Source organism: Homalodisca vitripennis, chromosome 7 (assembly GCF_021130785.1).
Source record: "Homalodisca vitripennis isolate AUS2020 chromosome 7, UT_GWSS_2.1, whole genome shotgun sequence".
NCBI lineage: Eukaryota > Metazoa > Arthropoda > Insecta > Hemiptera > Cicadellidae > Homalodisca > Homalodisca vitripennis.
Genome location: NC_060213.1, coordinates 96,605,371 through 96,628,668, shown reverse-complemented (window position 1 = coordinate 96,628,668; position 23,298 = coordinate 96,605,371). Strand labels below are relative to the sequence as shown.

Below are 23,298 nucleotides of genomic sequence, written 5' to 3'. Positions count from 1 at the left end.
AAACTGTGAATACACAGGCTACTCGTAAGGTACCCATAACTGGAGTTCCGGATATTGTGGCAAGAAATATTTACAGTAGCCGAAGGAATAAAAAAGCGTATTTATTTTAACGGTTTATCACTTTGCAGAAAATTATAAAACGAAGAAGATGCATAAGTACAGTAAAAAAAATAATTAAACAGTTAACTGAACTAGACATGTACGTGTTTTTTTTCGTGTTTACACTAATGTGAGGAGAAAAACTCAGTTACAACCTCTTTGGAAGAAGAGATCTTCATGTTGAAAAAGTCAACTTCTGTAGAGATTAAGCAACCGAATTTCTGTATCCTGGGCATCGCACTCTGGCCGAATAAGGTCCGCTACCGTAGCCCACGAAAAAGTCCTGGGACTTGGTTACAGTAGGGATTCGCTGGTACGTTCTTTCGAGCAATTGTGGCCCGGGGACTAACATGATCCAACGTGTCATTTTCTCCGTCACTACAATATTTAAGGAATAGGCGAGCGCTGTGAGCCCGTGATTATTGTAAATAGAATCGAGAGGATGCTAAATCAGGACATAGGCACGGTCAATGCGCTGAATAAGGACCCCCGTATTACAAGTGGGTACTTATTCAGGGCATGGATACAGTCACTGCGCTGAATAAGGACCCCCGTATTACAAGTGGGTGCTTATTCAGGGCATGGACACAGTCACTGCGCTGAATAAGGACCCCCGTATTACAAGTGGGTACTTATTCAGGGCATGGATACAGTCACTGCGCTGAATAAGGACCCCCGTATTACAAGTGGGTGCTTATTCAGGGCATGGACACAGTCACTGCGCTGAATAAGGACCCCCGTATTACAAGTGGGTGCTTATTCAGGGTATGAACACAGTCACTGCGCTGAATAAGGACCCCCGTATTACAAGTGGGTGCTTATTCAGGGCATGGACAAGGTCACTGCGCTGAATAAGGACCCCCGTATTACAAGTGGGTGCTTATTCAGAGCATGGACACGGTCACTGTGCTGAATAAGGACCCCCGTATTACAAGTGGGTGCTTATTCAGGGCATGGACACGGTCACTGCGCTGATTTAGCGCTCACCCCTTCGTGACGTTAAATTGAAGGGGTGCTAATTCAGACACCCATCTGATTTAGTCCATCTCTAGTGAGTGATCATGTCCTTGCAAGCGGTTGGCCTGCCCGGCCATTGGTGGTGGTATGGAAGTTATCTCTAAGCCGAAGGTGCCCAGGTTAAGTGTTGAAGAAGGCTTAGTAGGCCTAACTTCGCCGGGCAAAATAAGAGATTATTTGAATTTACTTTTGCCTCACGCTTTTCATTAATTAAGTTTGTCCAAGTTTTCTCTTCTGTTGTATAAAACCGCTATTATTATTACCTCAATTTTGTTGTATTTTAGCGGAATTTTTGACAAAACAAGTCCTTGACTAGTGTTTAAATTGTTCACAGGATGTGGGCATACTAAGAATGCAACAATTGTAATTAAACACTTTAATATCCTCTTTACATTATTAAAACCTTTTATATTATAATGTCTAGTTAATAGCCTAACTCAATATAAATATGTAGTGCAAACAAAATCTAACTTCTTTGCAAGCATGTTTCAGCAGGAAGACACATTAATAGACTAATTTCCATAACAATCCAAAGTATTTCACTATTAGTATATTCTTAAAATAGCGATCACAGAAATATTAACCATAGTCACAACCTTTGTAATTCTTTAAATAATTACAAGTTAATGATACACTTTATAACGTCAAAAACGTTAATATTCATATCAAATAAGAACATCGTATAGTATATGTTACAGTATTTTTTTGTTTGAGGGCGAATAGAAAATGTATATAGATAATCAATGGTTAAAAATGTGCAGTGGTGTGCCCGAAGAAGAAACTTTTCCACTTAACCCAAATTATCCTGCTGGTGTCTATATAGGACATCTTGGTAGGGTTTATCAACTGTCTGTATTGATAAAGGTCACAATACTCTACAGTCAAATGCGAGTTATTAATAAATAAACTATAAGTACTTTAGTTTCCTGTTAAATGGTGAATTAAATTAGTTTCTATATTTATGCACTGTACTATAAATTTTGATAATGTTAACTCACTTTAATATTATAACATAAATTTAATATATGTTGTTAGATCCTGTGCATTACAATATGTTTTATAATATCATCATAAATATTCCTTACAGTTTGAAATTTAGGTTAAAAAATATAATATGCAATTTGACTTCAATTTGACAAACAGTTATATAAATATATTATGAGTGCATCTTTTCCATGTAATTTGTCTCAATGGGGATACATTTGCCCATACAAATATATTTTCGTTACTTGATTAACTACATTTGTTAAGCTTACATAGGGGATACATATCTTAGATTAAGCATGTCAGATAAGATTCATTTTTAAATTTGAAGCTCCATAAATATGTACTCACATATTCTTGTGATTATTATTTCTCCAAATAAATGTTATCATATAAAATAATATATGGTGTGAGTTAAAATAAATCCGGACAAAAGCCATTGATAAACAATGAATTTTGACACTTTGTTTTAAAATTTATTTCTAAATATTGTGTACATATTTACATGTTAAAACTTTTGAATTTATAGGCTCATTTTTGTTTTGTGTTTATCAACATACTGATTAAGTGTTACGGAAGAAGTATTTAGTATACATTGGAAACAATGAAGGAAAAGTTAATGAACCTTTAAGAACTCCTAAATTTAATTTTATAGGATTTATAGCATAGGACTTTGCCCATTTTAGTTGTTGTGTCTATCCAAGATTGCCATAATTTAAAAGGGCATTTGAAGAAATGTTGTGGTTAACATTTAAAATCTCTGAGGAGATGTAAGTAACAAAACAGTCTAACTTTGAAAAATCTAATGTTCCAAACTGTAATTTAATAACAAAGTTGTTAATTCAAGATCATCAAGGATTTTGTTATGCCATGCCTTCTAAAATATAAGCAACCTATAATTATTTTTAATTCTCTACTATTTGTATTTACCTGCCGAGTTTTTCGTGGTTCCGACAAATATCCACCAACATGCAAAGACACTGTGGACTTGCTACGGAGTTACACTATTCACAAATTTGTCAGAGTTACAAATTACCTTTTTAAAAATGTACTTAAAATTGTTTGCAGCACTCAATCAGTACTTAGTAAAACATTATAAGAGATATTTTAGTATTGTTATTTTTATTCATAGTAATTTTACTTTAAATCATTAAGAGGCTTTATCGGTAATTTTATACAGTTAGTTAAGTTGTATAACGGGCGTTGACAAGTATCTTACTAGTACATTAAGTAAGCCATTCAAAATATATATCAATATCAACAATTAATTAAGAATATGATTTTCATAATATCTATAGGCTCTAATTCGTACCTTTAGAAAAGTACTCTTGAAAAACCAAATGTAAGTTGATTTCAAAATTATAATTAATTATTGTTTCTGTAAATTGTTTAAATAAAATAAAAACTTGGTGACCTATTATAACTACGAGTTACTGTTTAGGATTTCCAAACAATAAACAACGAGTGACAAATAAAACCAATGGAAGACTCGAGGATCTGTATTAACCCGTGCTTTTGTTTAATTAGTTACTGAGCTTGGCTTTAGTCAGGTTTAATTAGTGGCTCAAGTGCACTGGTTTAATTTCTCAACAACATTTTGTGCTCTCAAATTTGAGCCCGAACCTCTTGCTCTACAAGTTCAGAATATTGGCCCTATGAACTCTAATCTAAAACTAAAATCTAATGTACTAAAATTAAATCTAAACTACTTAATTCTGTTGGAGCTACTATCTGATAATTTTATATGTAACAAAGTAGTGTACTCTTCTATTCTTTCATTAGGTAGCGAATTACTAATTTCTTCGTCCTGAACCTAACTGTAGAAAATATAACAAATTCATGCACGTGTTTTCAAGGTTCACTTGAAACTGTGATTTTGGGGGGCTCACTGTTCTTCATCAATCCTAAATGGTTCTATAACAGTTCTGCAGGAGGAACTCTAATGGTCCACTGGCAATCTTTCAGATATGGCTATTAGACAACGCCAGTGACGTGAATCTGCAAAAACTCGTCGGGCAAGTGCAGATTATTCTTGCGGAAGGGGATCTCGGAGAGTTGCTGGTCTATGGGGATGCGAGTGTCGTACAAGGAGGGTGCTTGGAAGATGATGCCGCACGTTCCTCCTATACAGGCCAGCGTAAACACCCACAGGAAGAAGCGGTCCAAAACCATCGAGATGTACTTCCAATCTTCCACAATCTGTGGGAGAAAATAGTTAGAATTCTTCATTTCTCGGTGTTTATAACCACCTTGCATATTGCACAAACGGACTAAGACTAACCTCGTTATCCTTGTCGGCATCTTTGATGTGCTGAGCGATAAATCTGACACCCTGGAGAGCCGAGAGAACATCTGGTGACATTTGACGAGGCAACGTGTTCTCAGAGTCTGTCACTAGAACAGTTGCAATACAATTTTCAACTGTATCTGGAAAGAAAGTTCTCTAAAGAAAGTAAATATTTTGCTGTTTTTATGGTAGTGTCAAGGTGAACTTTTAAAATCGCATAAAGGATTTTACTGTTACTGCAGGACTGGTGGTTGATGGTTTGATAGTGCGAAAATAAATTATTACTTTTTTAGTTTGAGTTAATGGAAACGTGTGCTACTAGACGGATGTCCATTCAACCTCGTGTATGCCACAAATCCTCGTATTGCAAGAACGTAGCCTGCGATGGGATCCAAAGGGTTCCGGAACCCCCCCAAATTTTTAATTTTCATAAATTACATTTTTTTAGTAAACGATTATTATTATTTAAACAATTCAGTATTACTGACATGCACTGCTGAGAGATCGTTCTCAAAAAAGAAACGGGTTAAGAACTTTTTTAGAAACAAAAAAGGGCCTTACTCTTCTTACTCTCTGTCCACTACGGGAAAATATGTTGTCTGGATCCCCTCTCACAATTTTTCCTGACTATGTTCTTGTCGTACTATTGTCTTCACCAGTCTATCAATAACTCCGCATTGAACTGTTGGACTCACTAGGTTACCGATTGACTATCAATAAAATTATACTTGCAAAGAAGCAATCAGAGTTTGTACTTGTAATTGTTTGTGTTTGTTACAACGCTAGTTGTAATGGACAGCGTAACAGTACTGCAGACTTACAAGTATCTTATTAAGTTTTCATTCACACTCTATTTAAGATACAAGCTCAGGCATGGTTGACGTCTCAAGTTGGATATTAGAAGATCCTATCCTATGAAAAAACTTAGGTGTCTTAAGATAACAACTTTACCGTTCACATCACGATCGGACAGCCAGTCCTAGTATTAAAATTGGCGCGGATATAGTGCAACACTATTGAATTTTGTTGATAGATTACAAAGCTAGTTTCTAACCTCAATGAGGCATTTGGATTGTCTTTGAACCTGTCTGCAAGAGGCATTCATACTAATAATAATAGCGATATGTCACCACGTTCGTCACGTCATGTCAGTTAAAAAGAATGATAGCCTTTTCTCAAGAAATGTTTAAGCAGGTCTTTTCAGAATAGTCCAAATACTACTAGATAATTTCCGATGGGATCTATGATACCAGTTTTACTCGTCTGTAAACAACGTCAGCTTTAGTTTCGATAATATTTTCAATCAACAGAATTCCTTTAAGTTGACACTTTCACTTGAAGAACTCTTTGAAATACGCACATGATTTGAAGATGTTAACGTGGGTTGTCAATGCCTTCTCATCAATACAATCAATGTATTCCATTGATTACAATCTTGATACACGATTATGCATACGAAAATCCTATAGCAAAATGATGAGAAGAGAGGCGAAGCTTTTCTGTAAAAGATTCAAAATTACTAACCGAAAATGTAGTTGGCTGTGGAAATCCATGACAAACATGTGAGACTAATCAGAATGTATTAGAACATCATGGGGAATTTCCCTGGTTTTATTTGTAGTCACTATGCTCAAACAAGTCAACATGTGCCAACAACAATGTACATGTCAACATGTACAATCCAGATCGGAAGTAGAGTTTCTAAATTAAAAAATCACTTCGTCAAGTAAATTGTATAACTATCTCTTGTTATATTTACAAAACCGAAACCCATCTTCAAAGTAAAACCTAATTATTACTTACTTGAAGAATGAGGCTGGTGTCGCGACTCATCGCCGATCGCAGTTCGGTAAGCGCTCGCCACAGATTCGAATCCTCGAGGTTCGTGCGGACTGCCTTTAGAATCTCCTGGATATGGATCACTGATGCTGTCCCTTAAAAGTACATCATTGTTTACAGCAATTCCCTTTTTAGCCTATTTATGTAATTTAAAATTATTAATTTTGGTATATTTGAAATGATTGATTTTTCTCGTATACAGGCGTACCTGAAGTCACCATCATTTATGTAACCTCCATCATAGAAAGACTCGTCATAGTTGTCCCTAAGAGAATAGGGAGGGCGTCTCATCATCAGAATCCGTGGCATCACGTGCAAGAATACTTTCTTCACCCAGGGTGACATCTTGTGGGTAGATGGTGACCTGTAAATTAAGAGACGTTAAAAGTCTACAGTATAACTTGTCCAATGAAACATTGCGTACCTTAAGATTATATCTGATTTGAGAAGTGTGTTGAGTTGTCTTGTCTATTCGCCCATATATTCATGATACGATACCTGAAGTGGACATTGAGCACACATACAGTGACGCAGATTGAGAGAGTGACGAGGATCATGGTGAACAGAAGGTACTTTCCAAGCAGAGGCACTGCCAGAGATGTGGGAGGAATAATCTCGGCCAACAAGAGGAAGAACACAGTGAGTGACACAAGGATAGAACTGCAAAGAGTCACCTGGAAATAAAAAATTATTGTTTAGGAAAGTATGAAGCTCCTTTATTGCAAAGTACCTCACGCGCCTTGTCGTTTAACAGGCTTCGATAAAGTTCCATGCACAATTTCAAAGCTATAGCTAAATTCATTCTGGACATATTATGCGGACAGTTAAATCCCATAGACTGACATGGACAATCTCCGAATTTCATGGAGCTTATTGCACAGAAACGAAGTTTAAGCAATATTAAAATCTATATCTACACTCGTTCGTAGGATATCAGCGGACTTAAATCCCGTGGACAGCATGTTCACACGTTGACATTATCATCAAACTCATGCTTAGGTGGGAATGAAGGCTCGTACTTTCAAGACCATAACTCAATTCGTCTCGAGACAACTAGAGTCTGATTGATTTAACTTTAAAGCTAGTACTTAACATTACTTTAAGAGAAAATGCATTAAGGTAATATTACAATTACTCTTACCTTTTCACCCGAATCGGAAGGCAGGTAAAAGACGAGGACAGTGAGGAATGTAATGCCGACACAGGGAATAATCAGGTTCACCGTGTAGAAGAGAGTCTTACGCCGCATTGTCAGATTGAATGTAATGTCTGCAATTATTTAGAACAATATCATCCTCAGATTTAATATGTTGATCATAATCTGCATCAAAACTCATCCATGGTCTTTACTTGACCCAAACATACCTGAGTAAGGTTCTTGACAGCACGGATCATATTCCTCATTCCTCCTTGCAGGAACTTCAAGGATGTCCCATTCCACTGATAGGTAGAACTCGCTCAGATCAATTCCGACGGGGACCAGGTTGGAACCTGTCTGCTGCTCCATGTGGCGCAAATCCACCTAGATATATATAAATCGTATTAGCAGTTATTACGACAAATTTAAGCCTCTAAAATATTTTAGATAATGGCTTACTAAGTGGTAAGTTTGACATTGAGATGATGCTGAGTACCTGGTAGCCGTTGTAAGTCCATGAGCCGAAACGCATAATGCAGCTCTGTTGGTCGAAAGGAAAGTATAGTACATTGATCTCACAAGACGACTTGTAAATGGCGGGTGGCTTCCAGATGACTTCCCCTGTGTACTTAAGAGTAGCTTTGGTCATCAAGGTCACCTCATAATTTCCGTCAGCACTGTAACATCAAGCACTGACTGTCAGTGGCAATAATATGAGGTATGAGTACGCACGGTCTAAAATGTCATGTAAGAGGTTTCGTTAAGGATATGAGTGACATCTCATGAAGTGACATGCAAAATCATTGATCTCGATCCTCTCTATGCAGAAACTTCAAGTATATACCTAAATTCTCGAAATATCTTGCGAACAGGCAGACAGTCAGAGTAAAAATTTTGCCAGTACCCTGAGGAATAGCCTTAGCAAACGCTCAGCCATTAAACATATTTAGATTAATTAAAGAGGAACATCCCTAGAATGAACCTGGAAACCTTAGTTGGTTATCTTCTTCCTAATTCAATCTTAATTATTTGACACGATTATTAGATTGTCTAAAGTAGAGTTTTTGTTAATGATGTCACCCTCAAAGGTATTTTCACCTACAGAATGATAACTTTAAATCCTTACTGTTAAATGGTCAATTTAATTCTAATAAAATGATCCGTTGTGTTCACTTAATATTTATAGAATATCTACTAAGCGTCCTAAAAGCGTTTCAAACTATGCCAGTATTAACGAATTGGGAGATAAGAAGTGAAATTAAATCTCACTTCCTTAATAAAAGCAAGTTGGGATAAAAATTAGATTTTTTAAGACACAATATTAGGCAAATATTTGTTGAAATCTCATTGGAGAAAATGTGTTAAATTCTTAACTTATAACATCAACGGAGCATGAATTAAAAAGCCGTGTACTAATAAGCAAATAATGCAGTATGACGTTTAGAATTGGTGATCCATTATCTGATCCACTCAAAAAACATATAGTTCATTTTTTATATGGATACATATTTTAACATATTAAATAAATAATTACATTCTCTTACGAGTACATCGTAATAACAATGTAAAAAAATAATATTACTTAAAAGAAGGCATTTTTTTACTGCATTAAATGTATTAGTGCCGCAGTATTTCAGTGGTTTAAAACTGGACCTAATGAAAATTGGTTTCAATGTTAATAAAATATGGTATTGCTGACTACATTCTCTTTGCTGTTTAGTATATAATAGAAAGCTAAAATATGTATATAAAAAGTTGCACTTTAGCAATTATTACATTCCTATTTGTAGCACGAGTGTGTGATCAATGCCGATTCGACAGATTCGTGTAACTTTAAAGCGAAAAATGGCAATACATTTGTGTTCGACAGATTTAATGAACTTACTTATTGTAAAGAACGATGTCGGGTAGCCAAATGTGCTCTGAGGGTACGTACAGCATCTCCACACCCCCGTACTCTTCGGGGTCCCACCGTAGCTTGTAGTCCACCCATTTCTGGAAAAGTAGGAGACAAACTATAAATGTAATAAAAGTAGATGCGATCGACATAACACATTATTCTAAAGCACTTTTCAATAACTAAAAGTGTCCAGATATATTGTGATTACACAATTTTTTATTTAGTGTTATATAATTGCGCTCAATATATTTTCTTCATGCATTAAAGATTGTGCCGTTTGGATGTAACCCTCCAAATTGAAAAATTCCTACTTTTGGCCTACTCAAAAAACTAACCAATTTGCAGCTTTACTACAAAAAATAGTATAATTCCTCTGGGATTGTGACGACTTGAGAAGAGAAAGCGGGAAAAGCCTACGGGGAATGTGTGGGCTAATAGTCTTAACAGATGACAGCGCGTCGAGTTCCAAACCAACCACTCTCGATTTCCTCTTACTCTTAAACACATTAGTCTCTGACATTGTGGATGGCATTGGCGTTTATTCAGGGCTTATTTATTAAAAACCACCCATTGGTTATATATGTGATGTAACTTTTACTAACAATGCAAAGATTCAAACAGTTAGCGCCAAAATATTTCCAGGAGAGTTTGTAAACAAAACGTAATGTATTCCAAATAAATCGTAATTTGCATATGAAATAGTCTATATATCGTGCATATACTCTTTATTTAAAGTTTGTTATTGACGATGGAAGGTTTGAAGGATAACAGGATTTCAGACATTTGCCATCGTTATATGTCAGAAAGGTTTAACACAACATTTCGAGGATTGGAACCTGTCCTCTTCGTCAGCTGGGGAAGGTTACAATACATACAAAAATAAAAAGAACAGAAAGAAGAAAAGAAGGCAAATAAAAGGGTTCAAACATACCGAAAACTGCTTGGAGCCCAGTCCAGACGTTGTCACTGCCCAGAATGTAAGTCCCGAGCACCACGAGTACGAGAATCACAATCACACATCACACCAGCACAGGCGCAAGTAGGATACTAACAAGCAAATCAATGTCGGCACTTCCAATCATTTGAAACGTTGTGTTATACCTTTTGTAACATACGACGATGGCAAATGTCCGAAACCCTATGTATATACTGAACAACTAGTTAATGATTCAATTTCATAAACAATTTGAAATTGTTTAATATTGAATATAAGGTATACACTATTATTTCATTTGATTATAAAAAAACGTTCTGGACAATATGGTGTCTATTTCGAGTTTTCTACTAACCAGCAATTCTCAGTAATTCAGGTTTTCCTTAAATTATTATATTTTTATAGTTTATTATATGTTATGTTTATTTGTCTATTAGCGATTATTATAATTCTGTTTTCTACTGTTCACCAAGTATTATTAGTCTAAGGGTTAGAATCGAAGTAACAACACTTTAGATAATAATATAATTTAGTTCTATATCAATACAGCACAACATCAATATGTGTGTAGGAAAATCTTACCTGTTCAACCCATACATTCGTTGTGAGCACCTGATTCTTCAAGTTCTGTGACAATACAAAAATGTTAAAGCATAATTTATTTCAAACCATGAACTGTTAAAGAATTTCCAAACAGTAATTTTTTGTTTGTGTACATTAATAACTACCTTATTGAATATCAATATTTATCTCGGATAACCATAAATAGTGATACAGTAGTTGTAATCATCATAAAGAGCCTTAGTGTAACCCTAACTTACGAAACAACAAGTAGTAAAACCATTTACCCACCATTTCGATGAGTTGGGTGAGCTTGAGACCCAGCCACACGGTGACAGATTCTGTGTTGTTGATAACAGGTCTTATCAACCTGTTATAGTTACTGAGAAGATCGTCGTATAACCGCTTGGCATCTGGATTGGCCTCAATCTGCTTCTTACCTGTTAACAAAATATATTTTTGTAGTAAGAAGGTGAAATTTCTGCACCAATCGACCTCTATCCTTCTCAAAGCGAGGAAAACTGATGTAAGTTTTCAAGTAAAACAAGTCAATTTCGACTTGAAAACAAATTCCTTCAGTATTATATTACATCTTTATAATAATTCTATGACGAAAATAGGGGTTGAAAGATAAAAAGATGGCATAAATAACAGCCGGAAAATAACCTCTTTAAAAAAAGGTTTTATACATTTTATGAGAAACAAATAAAGTAGGAAAATTGTAGTTATTGAGTATGTAAAGGAGAATAGGAAATTATTTAACATCAACGTCTTCTGGTTCACAGTGCGTCGAAACATTGAAGTTTGTTATGAAACCGACTGAGTAGGCCTGATAATTCAGGAAATAAAATGTTCTTTCATAGTTTAGTTATGCTGGAATCATCACTGTTCAACAGATACTAAATAAACCCGGGTGCAGCAGAGAAGACGGTTTAGGGCGTGGCCAGTGCGACCTGCATCTTTGCATCAACCAATCAGAGAGATGCTACGTTGCCAAACTGATTACCCTCCCAGTACTCGTAGTCACAGACACGTTCTTACTTTTAAATTTGGCTATCTGAAAAAAATACGAGAGCCGCTCTTAATCAAATGGTATATAGGCCTAAATAAGGAACCTAGAAATATTCTAATAAAATTTCTCTACGCACGAAATTAAGGTAATTCATTGGTCACTATATATTTTAATATAAAATGTGTACCTATTTTCTTCATATATAACATTTTTGAACTTTTGTTGAAAGTAGGGTTGTATATAAATTTAAATGAATTCAAAATTATTTAATATTATTCTGATATAAACATGATGCAGAAATTAATCAATTGTACACCATTGATGTCTGTTGAATATTAAATACTGTAATTAAATTGATTACAATAAAATAAAAGTACAGTAAAACCATTATTCATTCTTTTTACTATTTATTAATTTTCGTTGTAATAAGTAAGAAAACATTACAAATTTTACATAAGCCAACATTCTATAAAAGTTTAGTAAATGTGTATGTTTTTAAGCTAACATAAATTTATATTGTGTTTGGCCTAATGTTAATACGCATTCGGAGTGCCAATTGCGTAAAAATACATTCAGGAGAAATTATTAATTAATAAAATAAAATAAAATGTTACATTGCTGAAACAAAAAAATCCACATGTACATGTCCACAAGGCAATGCTCCTATCGTATTACAAGGAAAGGCTAAAGAGTGAAGAAATTTTTATTATATATTTATAAATAATATATAGTATTACAAAACCTTACAATTTCTAATCTTAACAACTAGTACTTGTATTAATGAAAATACGTCATCATGAAAGACTATATCGTGTACGCAGTTGGGGTGATTGCTTTTTTAGTAAACTTTATCATTTATAGTTTTTATAATATAGAATCACGTCGAAAATTCAGCATAGACAAACCAACAACATTGATATTCAAGACAGAGAAAGGCCAATTTCCAGTCTAGTTCTAGTTGTGTAGGTGGAAATGTTTAGAAAACTTTCAAATGGCTTTATAGAAGGGAAACGCTGTAGATAGCGTGCCTAGCTTTAATACACACTTGTTGTAATTTACGTTACATGCATAATTATTTGATATTACACGAATGTTCAACAAAGAAATGCTTTCCCAATTAGTAACTATCATGAGATAAGTGCCATAATCAGCAAGATACATAGTCTACAATTTCAACAGTTCTACAATAAGATTCTATGTTGAAAAGTATGAAAGAATCCTCAAAATCTGTATGTAGAAAAGCTCTCTGATGTATGGTTTTGTGACGTTGGCGTGATTCGAACGAATTCTTCTCTTTTTGTTTTTATCCACAACCATCAAAGAACAATCAATTTATAAAATATCAAATTTTAAAAATATTTGGATTTAATGTATTCCAAATAAAAGAGTTGTTTAAAAAAAGTTTTACTGTGAGAAATGTTTAAGTAAGCAATGTGAAAAGTACGAATATTGGAAAACGTATTTCAAAAAATACCTACTTATAATATTTTGACATCTTACAATCTTAAATAATCTTCTTAAAACATTCTACAAATTCGTCTAGTACACATTACAATAACTTGGTATTAATGAATAATCAATTTCGACTATTAGAAAGATGATTAAAACATTTTGATTAGAGAATGAATAACTTGCTTGGTGACAAAACAAATACTCTTTAGGAAATCAAGGAATTAAATAAAATATATTTTTATTTATCCAATAAAACTTTTATTGCCGTATAGCTACGACTTTAAAAGGTACAAAGTGCAGGTTAGTTTACTTTTGGATATAATTGAATGACGTGTTGGCCCTTGAAGTAACGAGCTTTCTGCGCTGAGGGCGGTTTTCTCACTAATTCTAGGGTCTTGTTAACAGTGACTAGTCTACCCTTTGGCGAATCCTTTTCTTCTAAACAATTGCTTTTTAATTTCCCTTTGTAAACTTTCTTTAAATAAATATTTAGTCAGCTTTGTTTAAAAAAAAGGAATTAGAACAATAAATTCTTTATTTGTTTGTGTTTCACTAAAATTATGCCAGTGCCTATTTTAATGGTTACGACATTGTTCGTGGCAAAACTACCTATAATACATCACGATATCTAATTCCCAAGATACCTGTTCAGACGATCCATAGTAATTTGGTACTATTAGTTTGTTTAGTGCAATTTAAAACGTTACAGAACTTAATAAGAAATTGAAACATGTTGGAAGTCTTCATTTAATATCTAAATAATCAAAACCTTAAAAATTTTCAAAAATAAAATTTTAGGCCATTAACAAAATTCTTATTTTAAATGCAATACATCTTTATTTAACATTCTAAAACACTAAACTATGAAATACTTGTGTATTCAGGGTAGCTATTTGCTTACACATACAAATAAGAATGGTATAAAACAAAATAATCCTGTGATATGGGAATCTGTGAAAATTGTGGAATTTTTGAAAGACAACAATTATTACACGAAAAATCACACCTTAGTCTCTAAAGTTGTGTAATATTAATTCAATAAAATCAACTGTTCTGTGTAAACATCGCTTGTTATTTTCAGTTTGTTTACGTTTATAGTGAGTAAATTGTTTAAATAGTAGCCAAAAAAGCTTTCACACAGTTTTAGATGTCAGCGATTAGGTAAGTACTAATTTACCTCAAGTTACGTATATCAACCTTACAAAATGTCCTAAAACATAAGGTGGTCAGAATGTCACTTCGAAGACACCCTTTGAGGCAGTCGACAAGAACTATGTTAGATGAAATTTGGCTGGGATGTTCTTTTTAAAACTAATGTACCAATTCTAGCTGTAAATGTTCTAAAATATTAAAACAACTTTTATTTTAAATTTAAAGACTAAGATAAACTCCATGTTAGTTCTCGAATATGTTTATTATGAATGATAGGTGCATTTGGAGTGTTTAGCTGGGGGTTTCTTAAAAATTAATAAAAATTATTCAATTTATTGAAAATACAACATATTATATACCAAAATATTCATAAAAACATAAAGAACGATTTTAAAATAAATAAAACTACTTACCTTTGTACATATCCCTTAAAAACTTGCTCAAAAATTAAAAAAACTGTTTTTGAAAAAAAAAACTTTTTACCACAAAAACCACATAGTATAAAACTTACTAGACAAAGATTTGAAGATAGCCAATTTTTTCTAAAATTCATGAAAATAAATAATATATACAGTTTTCGCACAATATTTTACTTGAAAAAACTGTTATGATGGAAATATATACAGTATGTACATGGAAGAAACCTTCCATTCACTCTTAGGCACTACTACTATCATGTTTTCTCTTCCTCCCTTGATACTTTGGTCTCCAAAAATTATCCAATTTATGGAAACACTCTATGAACACCAGAATTGCATCCTGGACACTAAAATCGTGATCTCCCCATTTTTTTTGTGTGGCCACATACAATACATAGCCGCTCTTGTCTTCCTGGTAAGCGTTGGAGGGAATGGCCTGCACCAGGATTTGAATTATAATCATCGGGAAAATTGTCTGCACTGATATCACTGTCACTCACATCACTCATTTGTTCTTCTAAAATATTTCTAATATCTTCTCAACGTAAATCATCCGCCATTTCGAACGTATTACGATCGGAATAAACGAAATAACACCGATAAAACACGCCGACACAACTCATTGGTTAGCGGCTGCGAGTAAAACACAAACAACGTCGTAACAAATACCAGCTATTTGTTAATTCTTTTAACAATTCATCTGGAGACAGATCTAGAGGAAAGAGTAGACGTTTCTGTACACAATGCAGTAAATAACGGCCGAATTTAATCGAAGATAGCCGAGCAGCGATGACGAATTCGAAGGCATGTTTGAACGTCGACGCATCGATCTCTATCATTCATATTAAACGAATGAACGTCGCTAGAGCGGCTTCTATCACTAAGAGGGTTAAAGACTAAGATAAACTCCATGTTAGTTCTCTTTTGACAGAAGTAGGCTTCTCTGATCTGTGATATATATTTTCTTGAGGGGGAAAATCAGCTATAAAACAAAACATACTAAGTAAATTATAGTAGCTATAAAATTATACATTTTTTTACATATTTCCTTGATTGTGGCAACAAGGCAAACTAAGCATTGGCGTATAACATATTTCACTCGGACCACTAAATTGCATACAAAGCGGCGGATAAACGCTAGCAGTGCAGATATACGAGACAATGTAGTCTTTTAATATACATTTAAAGGCTGATATTAAACATATCTAAGTTGCCTTTTACCAAAAGTAGGCTTCTCAAACATCACCAGCCGCTTGCGGTTAAAAAAACATTCCCATAAGCAACCAAGGAGTTTTTTCAATGCCATGAGGCCCCGTCTACATCCATCCGAGCTAGTCAACTGACTGCCTTTCCAGAGTAAGGGCTTTCAGTAGCATGATGCCTCACAAATCAGGTTTTCAACCGTTGCCTAACCAATATTTATACTCAGCCATTTCCCGCTAAAACCCTGAGCCCACTGGGTATCTTCATTCAAGAAATAAGACCGCAAACCCTACATAGTACGCCAAACTATACAAGAAGAATTGGAAATGAACTAAGGATGACTGATTAACATATTCTTTCTGTAACCAGTGAAGTAAAAAACCAGACATAGTCGATTCATAAGATCAATGAGTTGCAAAAAGGGAGGTACGTTAAATTTACTTGGTAATTAAAAATCTATGTTCCGGGAATGTACTGTAAATTTCCATTTTTATTTCAACTGATAATAGATCAACCTAAAACCTAAAACCATATTTATCCCTATCATGATTTTATTTTACATTTTGAACCAAACTTTTGAATTTTTCAAACTAGGCAAAGGAAATCGCAACCTATTACAGTTTTTAAGAATATGTTTCCTCTGTATGAAATATTCCATATTCACATTCTCATTTTAAAGGATGACTAAAGGATTTCCTATATAGCCTTTTTTATTATCTTAGGGAAAAAAGTTGAGAAATTATTGCACTTAAAAGGGTCCTAAAAGGGTCCTTTGTGCTGCTTCCGGAGCGACAAGATACTCTGAACGGGTGAGATCGGGGCAGGATCCACCTACCGTTAAATTCCAAAGCGAAGGATTTTGGGTTATTAATCTGTCATGTCTCCTTGGAAGAAGGATACGCAACCTCTGTACCAGCCTCTCCAGTCAAAGGAGGCAGGGGTGACAAAACCATTATGCCTAGTCTAGTAACTAACTTTAACGCTTAAACCTATCAACTCCAACAGTTATTCCCCTCAGTAAACTAGACCCTTGCATCGCAATATCTCGACATTTGCGGTTAGTGATGTGCCACACCAGGATATCCAAAGGGTTGGCCATAATTAAATGACTCATCGGTTTTTACTTTGCTCAGTGTAGGTACAACTGGCAAGTATAAACCAGCCAGAAATGATGTCATTGTGGTTGGCCTTACTTGTAGTTGGCTATTAATTGCTGTTGTAACAGTTTTTGCTTTGATAACAACAAAAACCTTATTCTATTGGTAAATGAACTTTGTGCTAATAATTATGTAAATATTTCGTTCGTTTACTAAACATTTTAACATTTTCAACAATTTACACTCTCGAGACCTTGACTGGTCGTTGTAAAGTTTTTTTTTCTAACATTCCCAACACGAAAAAGTCGTGAACGTACCTGCTACAAGTACACTTTTTGTATAGCGACTGATTTTGGGTCTATGCGTCTAAAAAATAGTTCAATATACGACACAAAGTAAATTTGCCTGCAGCCTATACATGTGCTGCTGACGAGGATCATTTATATTATAAAGAATAACTATGACATTATAATCTTTATTATAATTATTTAAAACCAATATGTATAGGTTAAATAATTATCTGTTCAGAACAAATATGTAAGATAGAGAAAGTAATATTATATAGTAAGATCCGCATCGTATAATTAGGAGAAATAGAGAAAATCAATTAGGAAATTTGGCTAGAATAGTGTAGTCTCTCCCCTCTGACTCAAGCTGCTGCAGAAGAAAGCACCCATTATCTTTTAAATGAGCTTTCGATATAAATTGATAAATAGTTTTAATTATTAATATTCGCACATTCAGGGCTAAAACATTTGCACATATTTTGGCTAAACATAATTTGTCATATATTGTTGCGAGGTCGCCACCAGTACAGAAAATGTACGAGTAAGTTGCTTTGAGGATAAGAATGTTTAATAATCAGGAAATATAACAGAGAAGCTTGGTAGACTTCACAATATTAAAATATAGAGTGGGCTACATTATTATTCTCAGGAAATGTCTCCAGTTTAATGCATTTTTAATATTTAATTCAGCCAAGTTATTCACGGCATTATTAAAATAGTAATGTAGTTCAAAAACACTGTTTAGAATAAATAATGAAGTGCAACAAATTCTCATGCCCATATCGTATTCAAAGAAATTAACTTTTTGAGCGTTAGCGAATCCTGTCACTCAAGAAGCGTTAAAAGTTCTCCTCTGCCCGTTTGTGTGTCCGTATATTTTAGAATAAATTCAGCAAAATGCTTGAAATTTGGCATGCGCTTCAGTTCTATGGAGGTAAAACTGAGTTCAATGATGATGCATGACATTGGCTGGACCATGAGATTTTGTTGAGCGTTCGCACGAGCTGAAGACATATTTACATATTTTACATATTTTGCTATCAATTCTTCTTTTTGTCTGTATACGTCACCATATCTCAAAAACAAATGGAATAATGACTTGAAATTTAATTTGAATGTACAATTTAGCTCCAGATCACCTTCCTTTTGGTGCTGCGTCTGGTATCTGAAGCTGTCTAATACTTTTCTTTGAATCTCTTCAGACGAACATGACTCCAGATTCCAAGAGTAAAGTTTGAGACGCTGCACTAAAAGGAAGTTACTTTACAATCACCTTGTAAATAATCAAGAAGTAATTAATTACAATTAAAATTATATTCCCCGTATTTTGTACTAATTATAAAACTGAAGCTTATAACGGTTTAATAGAAAGAAGAGAGTAAAAAATAAAATATTATATTGTCACTAATAACATCTGCAGTTAAATTACATAAATTTTAAAAATTACAAAATTATGTTACCATAGTTATATATTAGGAAATTAATATTACTATTTCCAAATTTTTTCGCAATGGTACAACCAACAGAAGAAATATTTGGCATTTTTGAGTTAAAACAAATCCACTAGCTGTTTTTTTAAATGAAACAAATACACAAATTTTGTATTAAAAAGGCACAATAAATTCTGCATTAAAACTTTATAATAAATAACTTGAAAAAAAAAAGAATTTATATTATTTCTGAACTTAATACAGGTTAACTTTCAAGACTTTTGGCTATATATATAAATATATTGATTATGTCAAATTATTTTTTTCATACTTTTTGATGTTTTGGTATGGTACTTAAATTTGTTAATATTTTTGGCTGGAAATATATTGATTATGTTGGATGGATTTTTATTCTCTTTGATGTTCAATTGATACGATACTTAAATTTATTATCTATTTCATAGTGGATCTTAAATACTTTTAAATCAACTTCAGCTTGCTTTCCACCGAAGCGACAGAGACTGGAAGAGTAAAAATGGTAATAAATACTTAAAGTTAGAATACGTTGTGGTGTTAGGTTACCTTAGTCCAAGTGTTGCTTAGGCTATATAATAATAATTTTAAATATAGATTGAGATGTAACATTTCTTAAATTGCTATCATTTTAAGACCATGCCATTAACAAAACTTATTTCTTTGACCAGTTTCTCTTTTTTTTAATTTTCTAGATAACTATATATATTATCCCACGAAATTAAGAGATGCTATGTGTCAACGATGTGCTCATAGTTTTGCACATAGCCTAAAGGCCTAACAGAAGGAAACAAATTAATTGTTCTAATACTAAAGTCTAACAGAAGCCCAATACATTACATAGAAATTAAGTTATTTGTATTCTGATCATGAAATTAGGGATTTCAACATAATAAAAATGTAATGGAACTTTTATTTAGAGTATACTCGGATATGTAGGGATTTTTTGTGGGGATGGGAAAAAAATGATAATGCGCCGTCGGCGAATTCCGCTGTTTGTGTGGGACTCGCACCCACTAAACATCCCACTGGCTCAGGCATCACTCCCTTACAGGGACTGATTTTCGCATTCCTTCAAGAGGGTGCTTCACAAGACGCAAAAGAAGACTCCTACAGTAACCAGGCCATCGGTTGGGAAACACCGGGGCTGTATTATCTTTCTGAGAGTTTCAACAGAACTATGATTTCGTAGTTTTAAATGTTTAACGATTCATATCGAAAGGAATACTTTAAGTTAATTAAACACCGCATAATTTAATAATAGTGTACATATAGAATTTTAATAATCTAATATTTTTAAATACTAATTTTATGTTTATACTTAATTTAACATTATTTAACAAAATTGCAACCTTAATATTGAAATGTTGTTTTTCCTCCTATAATGTAATATATAAATACAAATTAATACCGTAGTGACTATTCGTCACCATAGTTTTAATTTTCTAAAGAAATGGAGATGTTCATTTAAAATTTTTATTTTTCAAGGATTAAGTAAATTTAATGGTCACTGTATTTTTAAAGCTTTCTTGCGCTCATCACGTGTTTAGATTTAGGTATAAACTTCACCTCCCCAAGCATGTTGAATGAATATACACAAAACAATACCAATAAAACAAGAGAAACTGGCTTTATACACTGGAACTTCACTTCTAAATGATTGGTTTCTCATTTGAACGAAAGAGTATAGCATGGCACGCACATACTAATTTCATTTAAGACTGTAAATTATCGAAAGGTCCCTTTCTTTTATCCTTCCATTATGTAGATTTCAAAGAAATCTGCCTATTGCAATCATCTTCATAATAGAATTTCGAAAAGATTTTTAAAAGTTCCTCCGATTATAACCCTCACAATCCCAAACCAAAGATAACGTAAAAATTTACACAGTTTTAGAATTGTATAATACTAGAGAATCATTGTAGATGAAATTGTTTTCAATCATGTTTATTAAATGCAACTAACGTCTTTATAATTTTCTAAAATAAATATATTATATTTTTTATAATACCCAGGAGTGTTCACTTCTGGATGGTTTATACCTTCCAGTTGAACCCACACTGGGGACAGCAAAAACGATGTGTCACCAATCTGGACACCATTATGGCTATGCAAGAGCGGCAGAACACTAACCGCAAATGTCAAGATTCTAGGGTGCAAGGGTAGTTCGATAGGTCTAGATGACTGTTGGAGTTTGTGGGTTCGTTCCCTAAAAGTCAAAGGTTCTTGCTAGCCTGGACATAAGAGTTTGCCACCCCCTGCCTGCTCTGACTGGAGAGACTGATTCAGAGCTGGCTTTCCTCTTCTTCCGAGGGGACATGTCTTGAGATAAGTGCCCTAAATTCTTCCTCATGGATCTCGAAAGGATGCGACTCCTACTCTCAACCTTAAAAACCATCCAGAATCCTGTCACTCCGGAAGCAGCGCAAAGGTCCTTATAGGACTAGGTGCAATATCTAAGCTGCTTCTTGTTCTAAGAGAACAAAAAACTAATTTTACTCGTATAAACAAATTTATTCACTCGTCATGGTTTTTGTCTAGTAAGGATTCAAGAAGATAGGGTTTCTAAATTTTAGAAACTTTATGAGTGTATAAAAGTATATATTATCGCACCAACCAATACGTCGTTATAACATTAGCGTTGTGTTAAGTAACCTTCAAAACTAATAATGCATCTCGATTCTGACACATTCCAGATGACATATGTGAAATGAACCGTTTTTATCGATTAATCGGGAAACGGTATTTTAGTATGCAGGGCATTTAAGTATCTAAGTAATTATTACAATTTCAAAGGAAACATGTTATAATAAAGTTACAATGCATTTAGATAACAAGATTTATCTAAATCTTCAGCCAATATTTTGTGAACAAATGAAAAGTAGATACTAGTGATCTGTTCTCGCCTTAAAGAGGGAATGTAAAGGCATTTGAATAGGTAGATACACTTGAAACTATCAGTATAAGGGGTAAATGTTAGTTAAAGTTAAAGTTTATTTCACATAGACTATTTCATTACGTTTTCCCCCATGCTGGGTATTATAGTTTTAATAAACTGTTAATAGTCTTTGTTTAATTATTTAGCGAAGTATCGCTGAATAATATATTTTAGTAAAATAAATACAAGGCACGCTCTTTGCATAGCGTCAGGTGATTAAGGTAGTTAAATGTATCTTTAAAGGGAGCTGAATCAATCCCATAAATCCGGAATATCACTTGAAAACATAAAAAATGGTAATTATATCCTCTAAAATAAGACCTTTTTATAATTTTCAACTAACAACTGTAATTAGAGGTATTTTCTTCTTGACGTTAAATAAACGTTAAAGGACTGCTTTTATTTTATTTATAAATTTAAGTACATTAGTCTTGAGTATTTAAAATTAGGCCCTAGACAAATTTAGTACAAATATGTGAAACGAATACAGACAATTACTATTATTATTAAAGATCTGAATGGATCCAATACAACGTTTATATACTTAAAATAATACAACATATAATGAACTAAACTAATCACTTAAGTATATATTAGTATAAACATACACAAATATTTGTCTATGTGTTGTGCTTAACACTATACGCATGTTTAAAATTTATATTACATACAAAATCCTTTAGTATACTGAGACTCTAACATTGTATATGTAAGTAAATAGTTTTTATTGATCATTAATATTTTGAAATCTAAATAAAATAGAACACTCGATAACAATTTTGATAACTAATATTCCGCTTTATCCAAATATAAAACTGAAATGATTTAATTCCATTAAATTAGCTTTGCAAATTTCTAAACATCAAGAACACGCCCACTAAACTGGTTGTAAAATTGCTAAACAAAATAATATGAATGTAATATATATTTACCATATTTATCATTTCGTGCTAAAACAATATTGTGTTAAACTTACAATTTCCGAAGAATGGTTTCAGTGGTTATAAAAAAAATTAGATCATAAAAGCATTAAAATTACATTAATAGCTACGTGTACTCACCGGAAGCCGTGTAAGCGAGTAAATAACAGTAACACAATACTGTTAGAATGATCATAACTCAAGATTGATAGTAACAAAACAACAACAGTCAGTGAACCATTAACGATTCTATAAGTTGTAACGAATAATGTAAGAACTTAAGACAGCTGAGCGTGTCGTCTGCAGAGCGAGGCAGAATCCACCCAAGGAGCAAATCGATAGCGCGGGTGGAGCGCCCTGGTGGCGGTTGTCACAACTACGCACCACCTTATCTCATTTCATCAGAACCGAGCGCCCACTAGGTAAATTGAAGCAGGAACACAATGCTTTGGACCCGGGGAGAAATGTTTTATTCAGAGTGCTTTTTGTCAGGAATCACTTGCAGCAAGGAACTCCCAAGCCTGTGCTAATGGGGGGAAATGAAAATAAAATGAGTTTTGGAGTCATTGAAACCGGTGAAATTGTTTATTGATATT

At 33.7% G+C, this 23,298-nt stretch overlaps 1 protein-coding gene across 2 annotated transcripts; it reads right to left on the bottom strand.

Moving 5' to 3' along the window:
• Positions 1–1,477: 1,477 nt before the first annotated feature.
• Positions 1,478–23,034, bottom strand: LOC124366062 (acetylcholine receptor subunit beta-like 2). Of its 2 annotated transcripts, none has more exons than XM_046822271.1 (12): positions 22,844–23,034; positions 11,051–11,199; positions 10,781–10,825; positions 9,250–9,359; positions 7,861–8,041; positions 7,592–7,748; positions 7,368–7,495; positions 6,725–6,900; positions 6,435–6,590; positions 6,191–6,321; positions 4,382–4,494; positions 1,478–4,299 (listed from the first exon to the last, which is right to left on the bottom strand). In XM_046822271.1, the coding sequence occupies exons 1-12, from the start codon at positions 22,896–22,898 to the stop codon at positions 4,075–4,077; spliced, it is 1,626 nt and encodes a 541-aa protein (XP_046678227.1). In that variant the 5' UTR covers positions 22,899–23,034; the 3' UTR covers positions 1,478–4,074. The 2 variants fall into 2 exon arrangements, with proteins under 2 accessions (XP_046678227.1, XP_046678228.1); XM_046822272.1 differs by having other exon boundaries at positions 6,191–6,315.
• Positions 23,035–23,298: the final 264 nt, after the last annotated feature.

Excerpts from the sequence above, each read along its gene's own strand:
- LOC124366062 (XM_046822271.1), bottom strand. The coding sequence starts at position 22,898 with ATGATCATTCTAACAGTATTGTGTTACTGTTATTTACTCGCTTACACG. Across the intron at positions 10,826-11,050 it reads TCACCCAACTCATCGAAATG|AACTTGAAGAATCAGGTGCT; the intron begins GTGGGTAAATGG and ends GTATTGTCACAG. Across the intron at positions 6,591-6,724 it reads GTGCTCAATGTCCACTTCAG|GTCACCATCTACCCACAAGA; the intron begins GTATCGTATCAT and ends CTTAATTTACAG.